The sequence below is a fragment of the Grampus griseus genome (genome assembly GCF_964374135.1).
Source record: "Grampus griseus genome assembly, chromosome: 5".
NCBI classification, from domain to species: Eukaryota; Metazoa; Chordata; class Mammalia; order Artiodactyla; family Delphinidae; genus Grampus; species Grampus griseus.
The window spans coordinates 26,472,889-26,490,448 of NC_138998.1; the positions used below are offsets into that span (position 1 = coordinate 26,472,889).

A 17,560-nucleotide genomic window follows, 5' to 3' on the forward strand; every position below is an offset into this window, starting at 1 on the left:
GTATCTTATTCCACAGCTGACTTGAGCAGTTTACGTTCCGGCTCCAGAGGCCTGGCCCGGAGTCACAGACCCTGAGCCAAAGAGCCCTTCATTCCCACAAACCTACCTTCAAAGTCTGGCTCTGTCACTTTCTATCTGCATGACCTTGAACAAGTCATTTTTCCTCTCTGGGCCTCAAATTGTCCATCTTTAAAACTGGGTGAATAAGACCCTCCTCAGTGTAGTGGGGAACTTAGGGTAGGGCATGTGAAGATTCTAGGAGGGTGCACACAGCAGGTGCTCAGTAAAGCTAAGCTCCCTTGTACAGAACCTCCAGCAGCCTGGCTCCTAGTTCCGGCCTGCTCCTATCTTGGGGCGCCATCTTTCAGCCTGTGGACAGCAAGCCCTCTGTCCCCCACACTTGGACTTTCCAGATCCCACCTCCACTCTCGCCCTAGCTCTTCTTTTCTGACTTGGGCAGCCAGGCCTGGCTTCACCAGCATGTGACCTGAACAATCACACGAGGCCCCCAGCTTGCTTTAATGCTTTGCTGTTGCTGCCTTAAAATTCTTAATAGTTTTGGAAAAGGGTCCTGCACTTTCACTTGCACTAAGCCCTCAAGTTCCATAGCTGGTCCTGGGGGAGGAGACCCACCTCTCCCCAAGTGGCTGACACCACCCTTCACACTGGCCCCTGGGCAGGCACCTCTCTGTAAACCAACACAGTGGAAGGGATCCCTGTTCCTTCAGGCCCTGTGCTAGGTGCTCTTAAACACATGGTGTCGGGCTTCCCTGGTGGCGCAGTGGTTGAGAATCCGCCTGCCAATGCAGGGGACAAGGGTTTGAGCCCTGGGCTGGGAAGATCCCACATGCCGCGGAGCAACTAAGCCCGTGCGCCACAACTACTGAGCCTGCGCTCTAGAGCTCGTGCTCTGCAACAAGAGAAGCTACCACAATGAGAAGCCAGCGCACTGCAACTAGAGAAAGCCCACGTGCAGCAACGAAGACCCAACGCGGCCAAAAATAAATAAATTAATTAAAAAAAAAACAACACATGAGGTCATGAATCCCTATTTTACTGATGAAGAATAGAGGCTTTGTCACATCACTTGCCCACAGCCATACAGTTGGTCCATGGTGGGATCTGATCAGGTGTGTCTGATGCCAAAACCTGTGCCCTCTGACCCTTTAACCATGATAAGTAAACAGTATCCATCCAGAGGTTACACATACCGATGAAGTGGGGAGGGGCGATTCTTTCATAATATAATAACATATGCTTTGTATATATTGTTTAAAAAAATAATTAAAAACTAATCTCAACAGGGAAAAACCTACCACATAATTTCTGAAGGGATTTCTCAGAGTAGGTCTCGCGGTCACAGCCCTTCCCGATGTAGTTGGTCTGCAGCTCTGTGGTGATCTGGATGGAGGACACGGCCCCGTCGCACGTCTCCAGGTGGATGCTGGGGAACAGGGGCACGCTCCCTGAGCCAGGCTGGTACTCAATCCTCTTGGTCCAATCTGAGCAAACAAGGGAAGAATGACAGTAAGTCAGGTACAGACAGTTCCGCTATAACACGTGTTTTGAAAACGTGAATTTGTTCCACCACAATTGATATATTAGGAAACAATTTGAGGATAATGGGAATTTCACATTTGCTTATGCAAGATTTCTTGCATGAGAAATATTAGGTGAATGCAGAAACCTGCACCCAGCTGAGCTGAGCCGAGCCATGTAGGAATGTCCAAAACAGGCACGTGCACAGACCTCAGACATCTACCAGCGACTCCCCTCACCACGTGTGAAAAGCCACACCCGCCTGGACCACTGTTACAACTTTCCATTCCCATCAGAAAACCCTCTTCACAGTAACGTACCAGCTGCAACCTTTCCTGTGTCCACTTCCACAAGCAAACCTCAGGTCTCTTCAAGTACTACTTATTGTAGTACTTATCTATTTCTTAACCACTTAACCTGTGTAAAAGTAACACCGTGCTAACGTTTTCCCTCTCTCTCTTTTTTATGTGTCACTGATGACATTTTCGAGTGTCAAGCCCCTTGCCCCATTTTCCCCGTTTTGCCCAGCAAGGTGAGTTTTAGGAACGTATACCTCTGGTCACAAAATAAAGGCGAGCAAGGTAATTCAGGATTACATGAGGCCACGAGGTGAGGTGCAAGGACTCTTTCCCGAACATTCAGGACTGTGACCCACTTAAGGAGGGCTGATGGTCTTATCCCTGCTTTTTAGTGGAAAAATAACTTGGAGACAATACAATGCTGGAGAGGAACAAAATCACAATCAAAATGGTACCACACGAAACAGAGCAATCAACAAAAATGCACACCAAGCGTGAGTGTACACAAGAATGAATTGAAACAATGATAGCAGCCACTGAAAGTCAGAGGCGAGTCGAGGCCACGCTCATGGTGACTGGCAACAGCACTTGCTGAGAGCGACAGCTGCCTGAGAGGTCTGTGCCAGCCTGAACCAGACTTGTGGGTAGAAGTCTGAATCATCAAGGAACATGAGTTGTGGTACTATTAGTTTATGAATCTCAAACATCTGTCACATTGCTAGATGGTATCCTTTTGCTAAGGTAGAAATGAAAAGCCATGGACTGCCTGCCCTCACCCTTGAGAAACTCAAGAGAGTCCTGCATGTAGGGTCATTCATCAGCCACCCAGGGGTTCCCCACAAACACCCCATGGGCCACCGGCCGCCACCTTGAGGAAACCAGTGGAGTGGAAGGGCTGGGCTTACGGACTGTCAGATGGCTTCGTTTGGTAAGAAAGCATTTATTTGTTTGGGGTTCTTATGTACCTGGCTCTGCTTGTAGCATCACGGATACAGCAGTGAAGGAGTCAGGAAGGGTCCCTGCCTTGTGGAGCTGGGAGAGACAGGCAGATAATGAATATGTCCATGCTGTCCTGTCAGGGAGGGTAAGTGCTATGAAAGGAAAAGTGGTGACAGAGAGTGACTCCATAGATGGAGAGAGTTCCTGTCTGAGCCGAGACCTGAACGTCAAGGATGAACGCCCATGGGAAGCCTCAGAGAAGTTCATTTGAAGTGGATGCCGCAATGATCTTGGCTTGACTCAATCAGGTCAGGAGTTTCTTGGGAAGGTTAGTGAAGGTCTCCTAGCCTCAGGTACCTCATCAGTGAAGTAGGGACCACACTGGGGGGCTGAGGGCCAGGTGCAACCATGCGGGCCTGACATGCAGTAGGGCCCCAGTCCATGTTATTCCTTCCCCAGCGAGCAAAGGAGACGTGCATCCCCCCTGCACTGCAACCCTGCCACATTCCAGCTAACCAGGTAATTTGGGTTTAGCTCTGAACCCCTGCATTAACCAGCCATACTCTAAGGGGTTTCTCTGAGCCATAAGCAAAGATTGCACACCATGTTGTGGGGTTCATCACCAGGGAACTTGCCATAGGAGGATGTTTAAATGATAACGACTACAAGTAAAAGAGAATACACCCAATTACATGTTTTTACTCAGAGCTCCGCGGAGCTGTGTCTTCTCCCGGAGGATGAGATCACGAAGCTGCTATAGCCCACGCTCTAGAGGTCAATCTAAAGGACCAATCACTGGTAGACAGGAGGGCTTTTTCTTAGATATATCTAAAACTCACAGTGCTGTAAGCAGAGGTCCGCACATGACAAGTCTCGTCGTGTCCTAGGTACACAATGTTTCATACTATTGAGCATTCAATCATGCCATTTCTTCTGCGTGGAGTGCCCTTTCTATTCTCTTCTGTCTGTCACCGCCCGCATGTAACCTTTCAGGATTTCTCCAGTCTGGGTTGAAACCCTCCTCTGTGCTCTCACAGCATATTCACCATTAGACTACAGTATTAGACTCCAAGCTGACGGTTACCCTGAATCCCCATCATTTTGCACAATGGCCGGCACAGAGCACATGCTCACTAGACAGTGGTAGGAAGTGTGAATGGATCCTGTAGGATATCATCTTGGAATTATCCATTCGTGTGCCTGCCTCTTCCTGTAACTAAGAACTCTTTAAAGGCAGGAATTGTGCGTTTATTTTTGATCCCTCCACACCTAGCTCTGAGCACAGGAAATGTTTGCCAGGTGGATCTGAGAAGCCTCAGAGACCTAACCTTGACTTCAGCCATGGCTCCCTTCTTGAGCCAGAGAGAGAAGCCACAGCCTGTTTGTAGCTTCTCTGGTACTGCCTCCGTCTGCCCCTACCCTCAGTCCTGCAGAGCCATCCATCCCAACAGCAGCCCATCACATGTTTGCTTTTCTTTGTCCTCAGCAAGGCAAGTGGTCCAGAACCGATAATGGAGGAATCTCTTCCCAATAATTAAACATGGTGTCAAGGAGGGGGCCTCTTTCCTTCCCTTCCTCACTTTTCTCTCCCTGGATCTTCCTTTTCTTTAGAGATACAGATTTAAAAATAATCGGGGAAATGGTTTTGTGCAGGGGGACCTTGGTATGGCCTTACATCAGTATCGATTCCCTTTATTCTGTGGGGACTGTGGGTGTCTCTTTCTCATCTAGATATTTTAGTGGTTATCTCTGATGAGAAATTCCACATCGAGTCCTTTTCTGAAGGAGTGTAAATAAAGAAGCAAATAAATAACGAAGGAAAAGTCAGTGGAGGCACAGTCCTAGCAAAGTTTTAATTCTTTTTGCCACCCCTGGGTAGAGGGGACGAGTCCCTCTCTGAAGAGAAATCATGCACAGAAGAACTTTAGGATCATCACACCTGCCAGTTGCTTTGGTGACCTCATGAGGCTTGTTTTTGAGGGTTTATGAAGCGTAGGTAAAATTGCAACCATATAGTAAAAGAAATCAATGAAGCTTTCTGAGTGTAGCGTCCTGGAGACAGTGGGAAGCTCACACAAACATCTTTCATTTTCCAAGGAGGAGTTGGGGTGGGGATTAAGAGAGCAAAATGCAAGTCATCAAATTCAGCCTTTGTCACATGAAATATCTATTCATCTTCATTTTCCAGAGGGAAGGATGGCAGGATGGCTAAAAGTATGACCTTTAAATTCAGGGTGTCTGTGTTCAAATTCCAGGCCTCCCACTTCCTGTGTGAACTCTGGGCAAACTACTTACCCACCTTGAGTCTCAATAAAAGTCACACCTACCACCCAGGATCTAGGGGGATTAAATGCAGTCGTTTCAGCCTCAAACACAAGGGACATATTCAACAGTTATTATTGTTAAGTGATTATTTATGCAATAACATTTATTGCAGGAAATAAGAAGACATAAAATTATTAGCACCTACAAGGTGCTAAGGGCTTTTAGGTCTCTTCTTTCATTTAATCCTCCCAGCAGCCCAGTGAATGAGTGCTACTATCTTTTCTTTTTTTAAAATAAATTTATTTATTTATTAATTTTTGGGCTGCGTTGGGTCTTCATCGCTGTGCGTGGGCTTTCTCTAGTTGTGGCGAGCAGGGACTACTCTTCGTTGTGGCGCGCGGGCTTCTCATTGCGGTGGCTTCTCTTGTTGAGGAGTACGGGCTCTAGGTGCGCGGGCTTCAGTAGTTGTGGCACACGGGCTCAGTAGTTGTGGCTCATGGGCTCTAGAGCGCAGGCTCAGTAGTTGTGGCACAGGGGCTTAGAGGCTCCGCGGCATATGGGATGTTCCTGGACCAGGGCTTGAACCCGTGTCCCCTGCATTGGCAGGCAGATTCTTAACCACTGCGCCACCAGGAAAGTCCATGAGTGCTACTATCTTAATTGTGCAGATGGAAAACTGTGGCTGAGAGTTGGTGTGACTTGCCCACAGTCACAGGGCTCTTTTACAATAGCTCCTCCATGATTCTGAGGATTTGCTGGAACTGAGAATGGTGAGTTTTACAGATTCATTTTTGTCTTTCAAGATTTTCAATTTTATTTATTTGTTCGGCTGTGTTGGGCCTTTGTTGCTGCGCGTGGGCTTTCTCTAGTTGTGGCAAGTGGGGGCTACTCTTCATTGCGGTGTGCGGGCTTCCCCTTGTGGTGGCTTCTCTTGTTATGGAGCACAGGCTTCAGCAGTTGTGGCACGCAGGCTCAGTAGTTGTGACGCACGGGCGTATTTGCTCTGCGGTACGTGGGATCTTCCCGGACCAGGGCTCGAACCCGTGTCCCCTGCATTGGCAGGCGGATTCTTATCCCCTGTGTCACCAGGGAAGTCCCCAGATTCATTTTTGAACCTTCAATTTGCACTGATATATGAAAAAAAAAGACGATAATCTCTGATGCTCGTGAAGGATTAAGGACTGTTGTCAGTTTTATCACTGCTTGACCTTAGGGGCAGTTTGTGTGGGTGAGGGGTTGCTTGGACACTGAAGACTGGAGAGATCTAGGCTTGAATCTCATCTCCTCCGAATGCGGGTCATGTGACTTTTGCAAAACAGTTGTCATCTCTGGGTCTCTGTGGCCTCATCTGTACATTCGGGATAGTTACACCTCCTCGTGGGCTCATCGTGAGCGTTGAAGGCTAAGGGCCCAACACAGCAACCTTCCTGCTGAAGCCTCAGGATAGAAACATCCCACTCAAGCTTCCTAAACTCTGAGCTGTCCTGCTTGGAAACAAAATCTTTTCAATGTATAAAGGACCTAGAGATTAGTTAATGAATTGTGGTTCCACTGTTTTCTCAAAGGAAGAGAAAGGAAGTAGACCACCTGTTGTTTTAATAATCAAGCTCGATGACATCATAAGTATTCCTGAAAAGGTTAGCACTGGAATGCCTTCAGGAGCTAAATTCCTTCTCGGGGCATTAAGGATTTAGAAACAGGATGATTGCATTATAACTCCTGCTGAATTGGGGGAACATATATTTTCTCATCTGGAGAATATTAACCACTTGGAATGCTCTTATTAGATGCCTGTGGGTGGAACAAAGCTAATCTGAGACTTCTGGAAAGCACAGGCTTTGAGGGCTCTTGTAATCCAAGACACTCAGGTCCATTGTTCCAATTCTGAACTCAGAAGGGATGCAGAAGGATGAGAGGGACAGACACAGGTGTGTCCGAACATTCCTTTTTCCTTTATTGTTCATGTTCAAAGGGCCTCCAGCTCTTCCTGGTCTCACCTTCTAGCAGAGGAAGAAGCATCGGGTTTTCTAGGATTCATACAAGGTAAGTGGCTGGATGTGGGGATGCCGGGAGTGGGAGGGATAGGAAAGGGGTTTTCGCTCCTGATCAGGGATTGTTCAGGCAGCTGACATTCTAACCAGTCTCTGCAGGCATCAACCACCTGGCATCTTTCAAGACTTTCTCTTAGAAATAAGTGGCTTTGGTTTGGCACCAAGGGACTTCCTTTCCCCCAGGGCAAAGCCAGGGAGGTACCCACGCTTAATAGGGAGCATCTTTGCCTCCACTGGCCGTCCAGTGCCTCTGAGTTGGGGGTGAGTAAAGAGGTAGAGATGGGCTGGAAAGGTAAGTGATCAGATGACAGATGCTGGCTAAGAGGTTTGGGTTTCATCTTAGGGCCAGTGAAGAGCCATAAATGGGTGCTTAGTGAGGCCATGAAGAATCTAGACTGTGCTTTGAAAAGATCACTCGGCAGCTGGCTTAGGGCTGGTGCTCATTTGCAGAACACTAGAACATTCCTGATTGCCACCTCTCCATCAACCCACTCAGAGAATCACCTCTGACAGTGTCACACGATGTGGAATTAACTTCAATTCAATTTAACTAAATTCAAGAGTGTTAACTCTGCAGCTGGGCAGACTCAGGTCTGAACCATGGCTCTGCCACTTCTTGGCGGTGTGGCCTTAGGTAAATCAGTGAACCTCCCTGAGCTTCATTTTCTCATCTGTAGAATGATGACAACACAAATCTACCTTGCAGAGCTGCTTTGGGAATTGGAGAAAAGGTATGCAAAGCACCAGGAACAGAGAGCTACTGCCACCACTACCATCATCAGTCTTGTATCATTCTTATCTTTATTCTAGATGACATGTATTTACTGAGCACCTACTATGTGCCAGGCAGAGCCCCAGGCAAGGGAGGCAGAGAAGTATGACTCATAACCCTTAACTGAATGGTGCTGACGGTCAGGGCAGAGGCAGCCACATGGCCAGCTTTCAGGCAGACAGAGGGACAGAGGGACAAAATGTGGGTCCCAGAGAACAAAGAGGAAGAGATAAGTTATCCCGACCAGGGTGATCAGAGGCAGCTTCCTGGGGGAAGTAACCTGGGCTTTGTTTTAATATAGGTGGTATTATTATTTAAGTGTGATAAGGCCAACAGATCAGGATATTATTGCCATTGATAAGAGAATTTGTTATACTCACAAGTCCCAAAGCGAGGGGGCCCACACCACTGGGGGCACATGGAGAAGCACAGGGTCAGTCAGGAGGCAGAGGGAGAGGGGAAAACCATAGGCAAGGGCCTGTACTGTGGTTTGCATGGGAAGGAAGAGGCGAGGCAGGGTAAGCAGCCTTAGGATCGCCTAGTTCGTATAATTTCAGTGGCCTCTGGGGCGTAGGGGCTGTCCCTCGATGTCTGGTACCTGGCCCTGGGGTGAGTAGGGCAGGTGAATGTTGGCTGGAGTGTGAGAGCCTGATAAAAGAGGTGGATGGGGATGTGGGTTCTGGGTCGGTTGGTTAGTGTTTGAAAAGCAAAAGGGTAAGTTGTTTGCTCTCTCTAGGAATTACCTAATTGAGAGGGGCAGTCCCTCCAGGCTCAGCAAGTCCCCAGTTGTCAGTGCATCAGGATGCAGACGGTAGAAGGCATGCTTAACACAGCACTGGAGAATGAGGGGCATTCGGGGGGCAGAGAGAACTCTAGGGTGTCACCACCATGGCCTTGGGGCTGTACAATGCCAACGGGTGCCATTTCGATGGAAAACGACATGAATGGTGCCCCCTGACCAGCAGCCTGGCAGGACTCAGAAAGCACAGACAAACGTAAGGCCAGGGGTGGGCCTCTAGGAGGCCTGGTGTGAGATGGGCCGGAAAGGAACTTTGGGGCCAGGTTACAAGGGACTTAAGTGCTAGGCCAGGGAGCGGCCCTTGTTGTAAATGGTAGTGAAAAGGGCTGGCTTCTGAGACTCGCCTTCTCTCTCCTCTCCCTACAGGGCTCCTGGGGTGAATTCCTCAGTATCCCAGCCTGACTTTGGGTAGGGCCATGGTGACACTCAGGCAACAGAGTATAGAGATGAGGGGTGAGGAGTCAGACGCCTGCCTTCTCTGCTTACCAGCTAGTGCTCCTGGGGCAAGACACTCTCTACCTCAGTTTCCTCATCTGTAAAATGGGGAGAAATTACAACTACATCTCAGGGAGCTGGTGTGAAAATTAGATAAGACCATACATGTGTTAGAGCCAGGACTTGTGCCAGGCCTGCATGACTCCAAAACCCAACTCCAAAAAGGATCCCTTGCTTTTCTGAGTTCATTTTCATTTAACATTTCCTTTTCTGCTGTTGTGGGTTTATAACCGTGAGATGGGACATTCAGCCAGAAGGAGGCAGGAGGTGGTGAGGAGTCCAGTCCAGGTTCCAAGACCAGCTTCATGTGCAGAAGGGCCCCATACTTGGTGTAACATTCTGCTGTCACTTTCTTGAAGATCTTAGTAATTTTAAAGCAAAAGGCTTTTCATTCTCATTTTGAACTGGGACCCACGAATTACATAGCGTCCTTTCCAGCTGAATAACCTTGGGCATGTTCCTTAATGGTTCTGGGCCTCAGTTTCTTCATCTGTAGAATGGGAATATTAATTACCCCAAAGGGAAGAGCCCAGGCTTTGGGGTTAGACCCAGGTGTGAGTCCCAGCTCTGCCACTTGGTACCACGGACAGGGGGGCCAGTCAGTTCCTTCCCTGCCTGAGTTTACTCACGCAAACACTGGTGATGTTATCACCTATTTCAGAGCTGCTGATTGGGTTTATATCAGATGACAAACGCAAACCACTTACCCTGGGCCCAACACATAAGAGGCACATCTACTTTTGAGCATTACATTATACGGCTTTCCCTTCCCCAATTAAAAACAATTACCTGCAGGCACAATTTAAAAAGAAAGAAAACACAAACTCTCTGAACTAATTACAGATATAAGGAATCCTTGCCCTTCCTTTATTACTAACCCCTTGGCATTTACTATACTTAATCTTCACAAGAGGATTTTATTACCTTTTAGTTCTTACTAAAAAGGGAGATCTTAATTAACTACAAAGGAGAAGAAGGGAGAGAAAAAGTACCCACGGTTCAGATCAGAGAGTACAACGCAGGTCAGCCCTCCGCCTGGTGGTCAGTCCCTGGCCCCTCTGTGGCTGGCCCTTCTCTTCCTTCTGAGAATTATTTACTCTTTGTTTATCACCCAGTCATGCTCTGGAGCATAACTTATACATCACTGTGCAGGGCCTGGCACATAATACGTGCTCAATAAATATCTATGAAATGAGTGAGTGATTAGATGTATGAAAATCTACACACACACACACACACACACACACACTCACACACACACACACACACACACACTCACACACACACACTCTCCAATTTCGTCAAAGGCGAAGAAGGCAGTCATCTGGAATTCAGAGATTCTAGACTGCCACGCATTAAAATGAAAAGGATCCAAGACGTGGCGTGTGTGTGTGTGTGTGTGTGTGTGTGTGTGTGTGTGTGTGTACACATAGGTACACACCTCCGCCTGAGTTTGAGTGTCTGTGGACAAGTGTGTATGATGATGAAATTGCACTTACGTATGACTCCAATTTTGGAAAACTTCATGTATTTGCAATTTTTCTAATCCCCTGAGATGTCTCCATAAATGTCAAATGAAACAACTAGTAATTTGTCCTCAAATTTTGTCCTGCCTGTGAAGTTCTCTCTAGTTTCCTGATGACAGAGGGAGTCTAATTCTGTCCCAAATCATCACCATGATTACCGACTCCTTGGCCTGATAATACCCTCACATCGTCACCTGGGTGATTTCAGAGTCGGGCATGTAGGTGGACAATTTCAGGCCTTATTCTGGGAGCACCTGGGAAACTTCAGACAGCTTCCTGCCCAATAGCTTCTCGATGAAGCCCGAGGCTTCTGTCGTACCATCTTCCTTGGCCTGCCATTGTCAACCAGGAGAACCAGTGCTGAGAGGTAAGGACCATGTAAAGATGGCCTGTGATCAGACCAAGTTGGAAACATAATCCAAGTCTAAATCATTTCTGATTTTGTGGAGGGCAAGGGCAAGGGCAAGGACAGATTCTGGGGCAATGCTACTCACTGTGGTCTATAGACCGGTGTGGCCTTGGAACTGCTTGTTATAGTTCTGTCATAGAAATCCAGGGTAGAATTTAGAAATTTTATAGCAATTTGACAGAGTAATTTTACATTTGTTGAATCTAATTATACTTAAAAATTGGCTTATATTTTGAATGCCTTTGCTATTTATTTCATTTTTCTAGAAATCTGTCTCTATTATATTTTTGTAAAATCATGCTCCATGATGATTGGGAAAAAAAACTGGTCCTTCCCCATAGATGATTTGAGAAGTGTAATATGGAAGAACAAATCTGTTTCTTTTACTTTCACCTTTGTATTCTGTTGTTTTTGCTTCCAGTTAAGAATGTTGCCTATAGCCTGAAATATACAGGATAGCCCATTCTCAAGGCTCTGACCTTTAAGGGTATAACACTTTTCCATTTGTATGGAGATAAAAAGTTGCAGAACAGAGCATAGCATCTGTCTTGTTGGAGGTTTGACTTGACCTGCCTGGACAGCTGCAAGAAGGAAGGATTCCAGCACCAAGAAGTTTGCAACAACTAACCATGCCCCCCTCACCATGCCCTGAAAAGTGCTTTGCTGAAACCCTTGGAGGAGTTTGGGGGTTTTTTGGGCACGAGCCACCTGTCTCCTTGCATGACCCTGCCATAAACATTTCTCTGCTCCAAACTCTGACGTTTCAGTTTGGTTGGTCTCACTGTGTTTCAGGCATTTGTAGCCTATCAGACATAGAGTGTACATATGCTTTAATGATTAAAAAAGAGGGCACATCGACCAGAAGTAAACAACGTTCATGTTAAAAGTAAAGATTAAATGCCCCTCTTCTTGGGACGCCAATGCTGACACTCCTTTGATGATAAGACTCCCATCCCAGGTGCTGAGGCCATACTGACTCACTGCGTGTGTGCCGATCTGTTCTTTTTTTTGAAAACCTGAGGAAGTATAACCCTGACTTGTTTAATATTCTTTGGTCTGACAAGATATAAAACTGTGCTGAAAATGCTGTTTCTCCAGAGCAGTTTCTGAGTCATCTGGGAAGATGGCTTCCGGGTTAGTCTTCAGTCTGGCTCAAATAAAACTCTTTGCTATTCTTATTATTGATTGTTTATTGACTATTTTCATTGACACCCTCCTCCGGTGGAAGGAGTACACATCCTCGGCCTGGCGATTTTTGGCTTGGCGATATGACTGGCTTTGACCAGTAGCCTAAACGATTCATTTATTTCTGTGATTGTTTTCCATCTGAAACTCTCACCCCCTACCCCATTCCCATCTACCATCACAAGTTCCACAAGAGCAGGGACTGTGTCTCTTTTGGTTAGATTTTAAATCTCCGGTGCCTGGTGCAGTTCCTGGAACATGGCAGGTTCTCAATAAATATCTGAAGAATGAATGACAAGGATGCTTCACGGAAGGTGTTTCTGCCCAGGTTCTGGGCTGCAGGGACAGACTCTCTTCCTGTTGCCTTCCTTCTGGATTCTCCTCTCATTCCAGTCTCTCGGAATTGAAGATACTGCTGCTGTTCAGCAAGGCTGGGTTTGGGGTCCTTTCTGTGTGCTGCTTCTCCAGGTCCACTGGATCTGCAAATAGCCCTTGGGTGAGTCTGTTCTGCCTCCACGCCTGGCACAGGCCCCCGGGACACTGCAACCCAGTCTGGTTGGTCCCTGGCTGTCCATGCGCTGTGAGGGGATCCATTCACTTCGGCATGGTTCTCTGATGTCTATGTGATCACCTTAGCTTTCCAACAAGCCTCTGAGCCTGCTGGCCCTCCCCTTTCACCCTGGCTCCACGCTGTCTGGGGCTGTCAGAGCAACAGCCGATGCTGCCAACCAAGGGAACCGTATGGTGTTCAGAAAGCAGGGTCCCCACCTAAAGCTTGGTTGCTGCTTTCTCCCCAACCTTTTCGTCCCCAAAGATCCTCATCTCACATGCTTCTCAGCTCCCAAACAGAAACACATCCAGCAGAATGGATGCTGGAAAGGTGCAGAAACCAGGCAATTTAAGAACAGCCATTCCGGAAAACAATTCTCCCAAGGGGGAAATCATTAACTCAACCAGCCAGGGTATTTTCTCTTGGATTTATAGAAACTCTTCTCTCTTATGTCCAATAAATATGAGCATTTTCCAGGCAATTTTCTTATCTTGGGACAAATGCATTATTGGTGCAAGACGGCGTAGCTATTCTTCAAGAATCTTTATGTTTATAGCCCTGAAAAGCATTTACAGTGCTAGAGTATGGGATTTCAGGCACACACTTTCAGTCTTTTTGTAAAGATGGCTTATGTAAACTTTTCATACTCCAGTCACGTAACTCTCTTTAATCAATAGATCTGTTGCACATGGTTGCAGAATTTATTTATTTTTTTAAATAAAAGGACCACGACTCCCCGTGATATTAGAGGACTGCAGGCAGGACTTTTCATTTCACTGAGCGACTTTCTAAAACTAGAACCAAATTATCATCTCTTCAGAAAATACGGCACAGATCTGCAGAGTCCATGAAATACACTGGCAAGCCGAGAGTCCAAGTGCACAGGGGTGGAGGGAAGTGTCCCTCACATGGCCGGGGGCAGCGGAAGTCATCGCAGACAATTAGGAAGATGCTTGGCCAAACTTATCTCAGGCCTCAAAATGCCCAAACACTTTGCTCCAGGTAACACACGCCTGAGAAAGCAATCCAAAATGCAAAGACTTTCGCACAGATATTCACTGATACACAGAAAAGTGGAACCAAGCTAAAGCCAGACAATCACACTGCCCTAGCTGACTTCAAGGACCCCGTCAAGCATGTGTGACCTTCTTGGAGAGAACGTCACGCAGCGGCTGAGAGCGTGGTGAGGTTTCATGACGTGGGACAATACATGTGGCACAAAGTGAAGTGGAAGAAAACCGAAGTTCAAATAACTATGTATGAAGGGAGAAAGGTACACTATAAAACTGATAACACTGCATTCACTGGATCATGGGAATTTTTTTTTTTTTTTTTGCAGTACACGGGCCTCTCACTGCTGTGGCCTCTCCCGTTGCGGAGCACAGGCTCCAGACACGCAGGCTCAGCGGCCACGGCTCACGGGCCCAGCCGCTCCGCGGCATGTGGGATCTTCCCGGACCGGGGCACGCACCCGTGTCCCCTGCATTGGCAGGCGGACTCCCAACCACTGCGCCAACAGGGAAGCCCGGGAATTTTTATTGTAATTATTTTCCTTTAAAAATTAGTTTCAAATGAGCATGAAATACTCTATAATTTAAAATATGTTTACATTAAAAAGTTGCAGTGGCTCAGTTGCTACTTATTACACAGAACCGGCAAACGTTGCCTGAAAACCATCCTTCTCCCTTGCCCACCTGGGCCGACAGACAATCTGCCTCTTCTCTTTGCCACAAAGGGCTCCTGTTGGCGTGTCTGAGTGCCGCCCACATACTGGGTACGGGGGGCTTCGTCTTGCATTCAGTAATGAGGGATGTTATAAATCCATGGAGCTGAGAGCCTGAGAGCAAAAGCCTTGGAGGCTGGGAGGAGCTGACATGCTGTCACTATTTGCTTCTGGGCCTGGAGCCTGGAAAAAGGTGGGAGAGTCTGCCCAAGGGAGGGTGCCATTTGCCCAACCTCCGCGGGTGGACAGGCCCCAGCTCCTCGCTGGCAGGTGCTGCCTGTGTGTCGCTGGCCGCCATCACCCAGGGATGCAGCGTCTCGGGCCAGAGACAGACACTGGCGGTGGGAGACGCAGAGGGGCTTCCGGTCTCCAGCTAACGCCTCATTGCTGAAACAAGGCAAAACAAACAACCCACTTGTCTTAAACTGGCTGAAAATGTGGTCACGTTTTACTCTACATACTAACTTCCCCCAGTCAGGTTACAGAAATCCGTCATCCTCGGAGTGTACTAGTTTCTAGAGGCCCCAGACAGGTTCCCCACATTGGCTCATGATCTGATAGGCAGCTCCAGGCCCCCCAGGCCCCCTGAGCTTCCACTTTGCCCTGGGCCCATGTGCCCGTGCCTGCTGCCCCCGTGGCGGGCCTTGCCCTGTCATCCTGACTAGGGAAACCAGCCTCCTGGCTGAGGGTACCAACTGGGGATGCTCTGAAGGCACCCAGACCTCAGCAGCTGAGGTTGGCTGGGCTCCATGGAAAGGGAGGGAGGAGGGACCCTCCCTGCTGAGCCCCACCATGTTCCTCGGGGCCAGGTGAACTCTGGTTGTTACGCCCACAGCCTTACAGGAGCTCTCTGGAAAGTTCTGTCTACTTCGTTCACTGTCCGCATTGGAAATCATGCCACATCTGTCATGGAGACAAACAAGGAAACACACACTGGTTCATCCACCTCTGCAGAATTTTCTCCGCACCCTTCCCTGCAACGCAAACTCTGGTCCCCCGTCAGTTAAAGAGCAAGAGATGCTGAGCGGGACGCGGGTGGAAACCGATTGCTGGAAGGTGCAGCATTTAAGCACCAAGCTCTCTGGGGGGTACTCCTCCCTGCCCGTTCCCAGCACGGCCTCCATCCCCACCCCCTCAGTGCACCTGGTGAATGGTATTGACCCCCTCGTTGCAGCTTCAGTGCCATCTCATCTGGGAAGACTTTCCAAAGGCTCAGGCACGCCTGTTCTCTGCTCTCCCAGCCCCTGGGTCCCCCGTCCCTGCTCTGACCTCCCTGGATCAGAATCATCTACTCAGGATCAGGTCACCTGCTTGCCCTCACCCTCCAGCTCCAGCTCACAGCCCCAGGACTCCCCACCCACCTGGCTCAGGGTAGGCCCTGGGGGGAAGTTCCCTGAGTTGAATGGAAGCTTTGAGATCCTCTCTTTTGTGCTGGGACCATGGCCGTCCCCCTGCGTGGTTAGAGTGGGGTCAGTTCTCCAGGCCCCTGTCTTGGCATTTCCAGGGTCATGACATACTCCACAGTGTGAATCCAGGGCTGACTCATAGCTCTCCAGCCTGTTGCTCAATCCACCAAGAGCCATGAGATGAGGATGCAGAGAGGAGGGGGCACGATTCTGCCCACTTTAGAAATGAGGACAAGTGTGGCAAAGAGAGGCAGGTGGCTTGCTGTGGTCACATGCATATCACGGAAACCAAGTGTGTTTGACGTGCTGATGGTGATATCAGTGTCTAAGCTAATGCCACCCAGTAACGTCTTGCCTGGGCCTCTTATATGTGCTATCCGTCTGCCTGGCATCCATCTGAGGAAGGAGGGCCATTTCACCGATGGGACAACTGAGGCTGAGATGTGAAATCACCTGCCTAAGGTTACACCCCCAGCAAATGGCACCAACAGCCTGGCCTGACTCCTAAAACCACTGTAGAGGCCTCTGTTTCTTCATCTCCCTTGTGGGTCTAATGGAGCTGCTCCTGTGTGCCGGGCACAGTTCTGCCTCGGGACAACCCTCTGAGACAGGTACTGTTATTAGTCTCACTTTGCAGATACCACATCCGAGGGTTCAGAGAGGTAAGTGACTTGCTTAGTGTCCCTGAGCTAAGGCATGATGAAACCTGGATTTGAGCCCAGATCTTTCTGGCTTTGGAGCCAGCCTTCCTAAAGCCATACCCTCTCCTGACTCCCCGCAGGGAGAAGATTCAAGTGCCTGCAAATATTAAAAGAACTGTCAGTGGAAGAGGAAGTAGGCTGAATGTATGTGGTTCTGGGGGAGACCCAGGTCCATGGAGAGATAGGGTGGAGTGTGGAGTTCTGAGTCAGAAGACCTATACCCGCCGTGGTTCCACCTCTCAGCATTTGGGTGTCCTTGGGCAAGCCCGTCCCCTTCTCAGAATCCAAGGGGTCATCTAAGAAGGCTGAGAGATGCCCTCCTATCCTGAACAAAGGCAGGCACCAGTGACAGGCTTGTGTGGCAGGAGTGATATCTCTCCCCACTGCTACCCTGAAAGCCACTGTCCTCTCTCACGGTGCCCTGCTGTCCAATGACACGTCTTCTTTATAGCACGAGGGAAGGGTTCTGACTGCAGGATTCTCTGCAAGACAGCTTTCCTCCAATGGTCTCCCAAGGGGGCCAGTGTCCTCCTTTGCTCTGAGACACTGCATCTGACTGGGCAGGAGCCCTGTGTGTGCAGGCAGAAGGGACTGGGGTTGCAGGCTGGTCCTGTCTATTACCAGCTGGGTGGCAAGACTCTCAACCTCCAAGTCCCCACCTGCAAAATGGGAAACGAACAGCTTTCAGGGTGTGGTGAAGCATGAGTACGTGAGTACCCGCATCACCCTCACACAGAGCACAGCACACAGGAAAGTGCGCCGGCAGTGGTGACTATTATTGGCTGAGTGTCGTTTGGGGTGAGTGCAGTCCACCCACACCCCTCCCTCGCAGGGCTGAGGTTATGCACCCAGAAACCTTGGGGTCCATTTCCCCCCAGGCTCACGTGGAGCCACGGGGAGC

At 48.7% G+C, this 17,560-nt stretch overlaps 1 protein-coding gene across 2 annotated transcripts in view; it reads right to left on the minus strand.

Annotated features, from left to right (window-relative positions):
- Positions 1-17,560, minus strand: part of CLSTN2 (calsyntenin 2) — a gene marked incomplete at both ends in the record, with an annotated part of 638,376 nt that overhangs the window by 106,843 nt on the left and 513,973 nt on the right. For both annotated transcript variants that reach the window (XM_082654156.1, XM_082654157.1), the window contains one exon: positions 1,317-1,502. In XM_082654156.1, the coding sequence (XP_082510282.1) occupies positions 1,317-1,502 (186 nt within the window). The remainder of the gene's footprint in view (positions 1-1,316; positions 1,503-17,560) is intronic.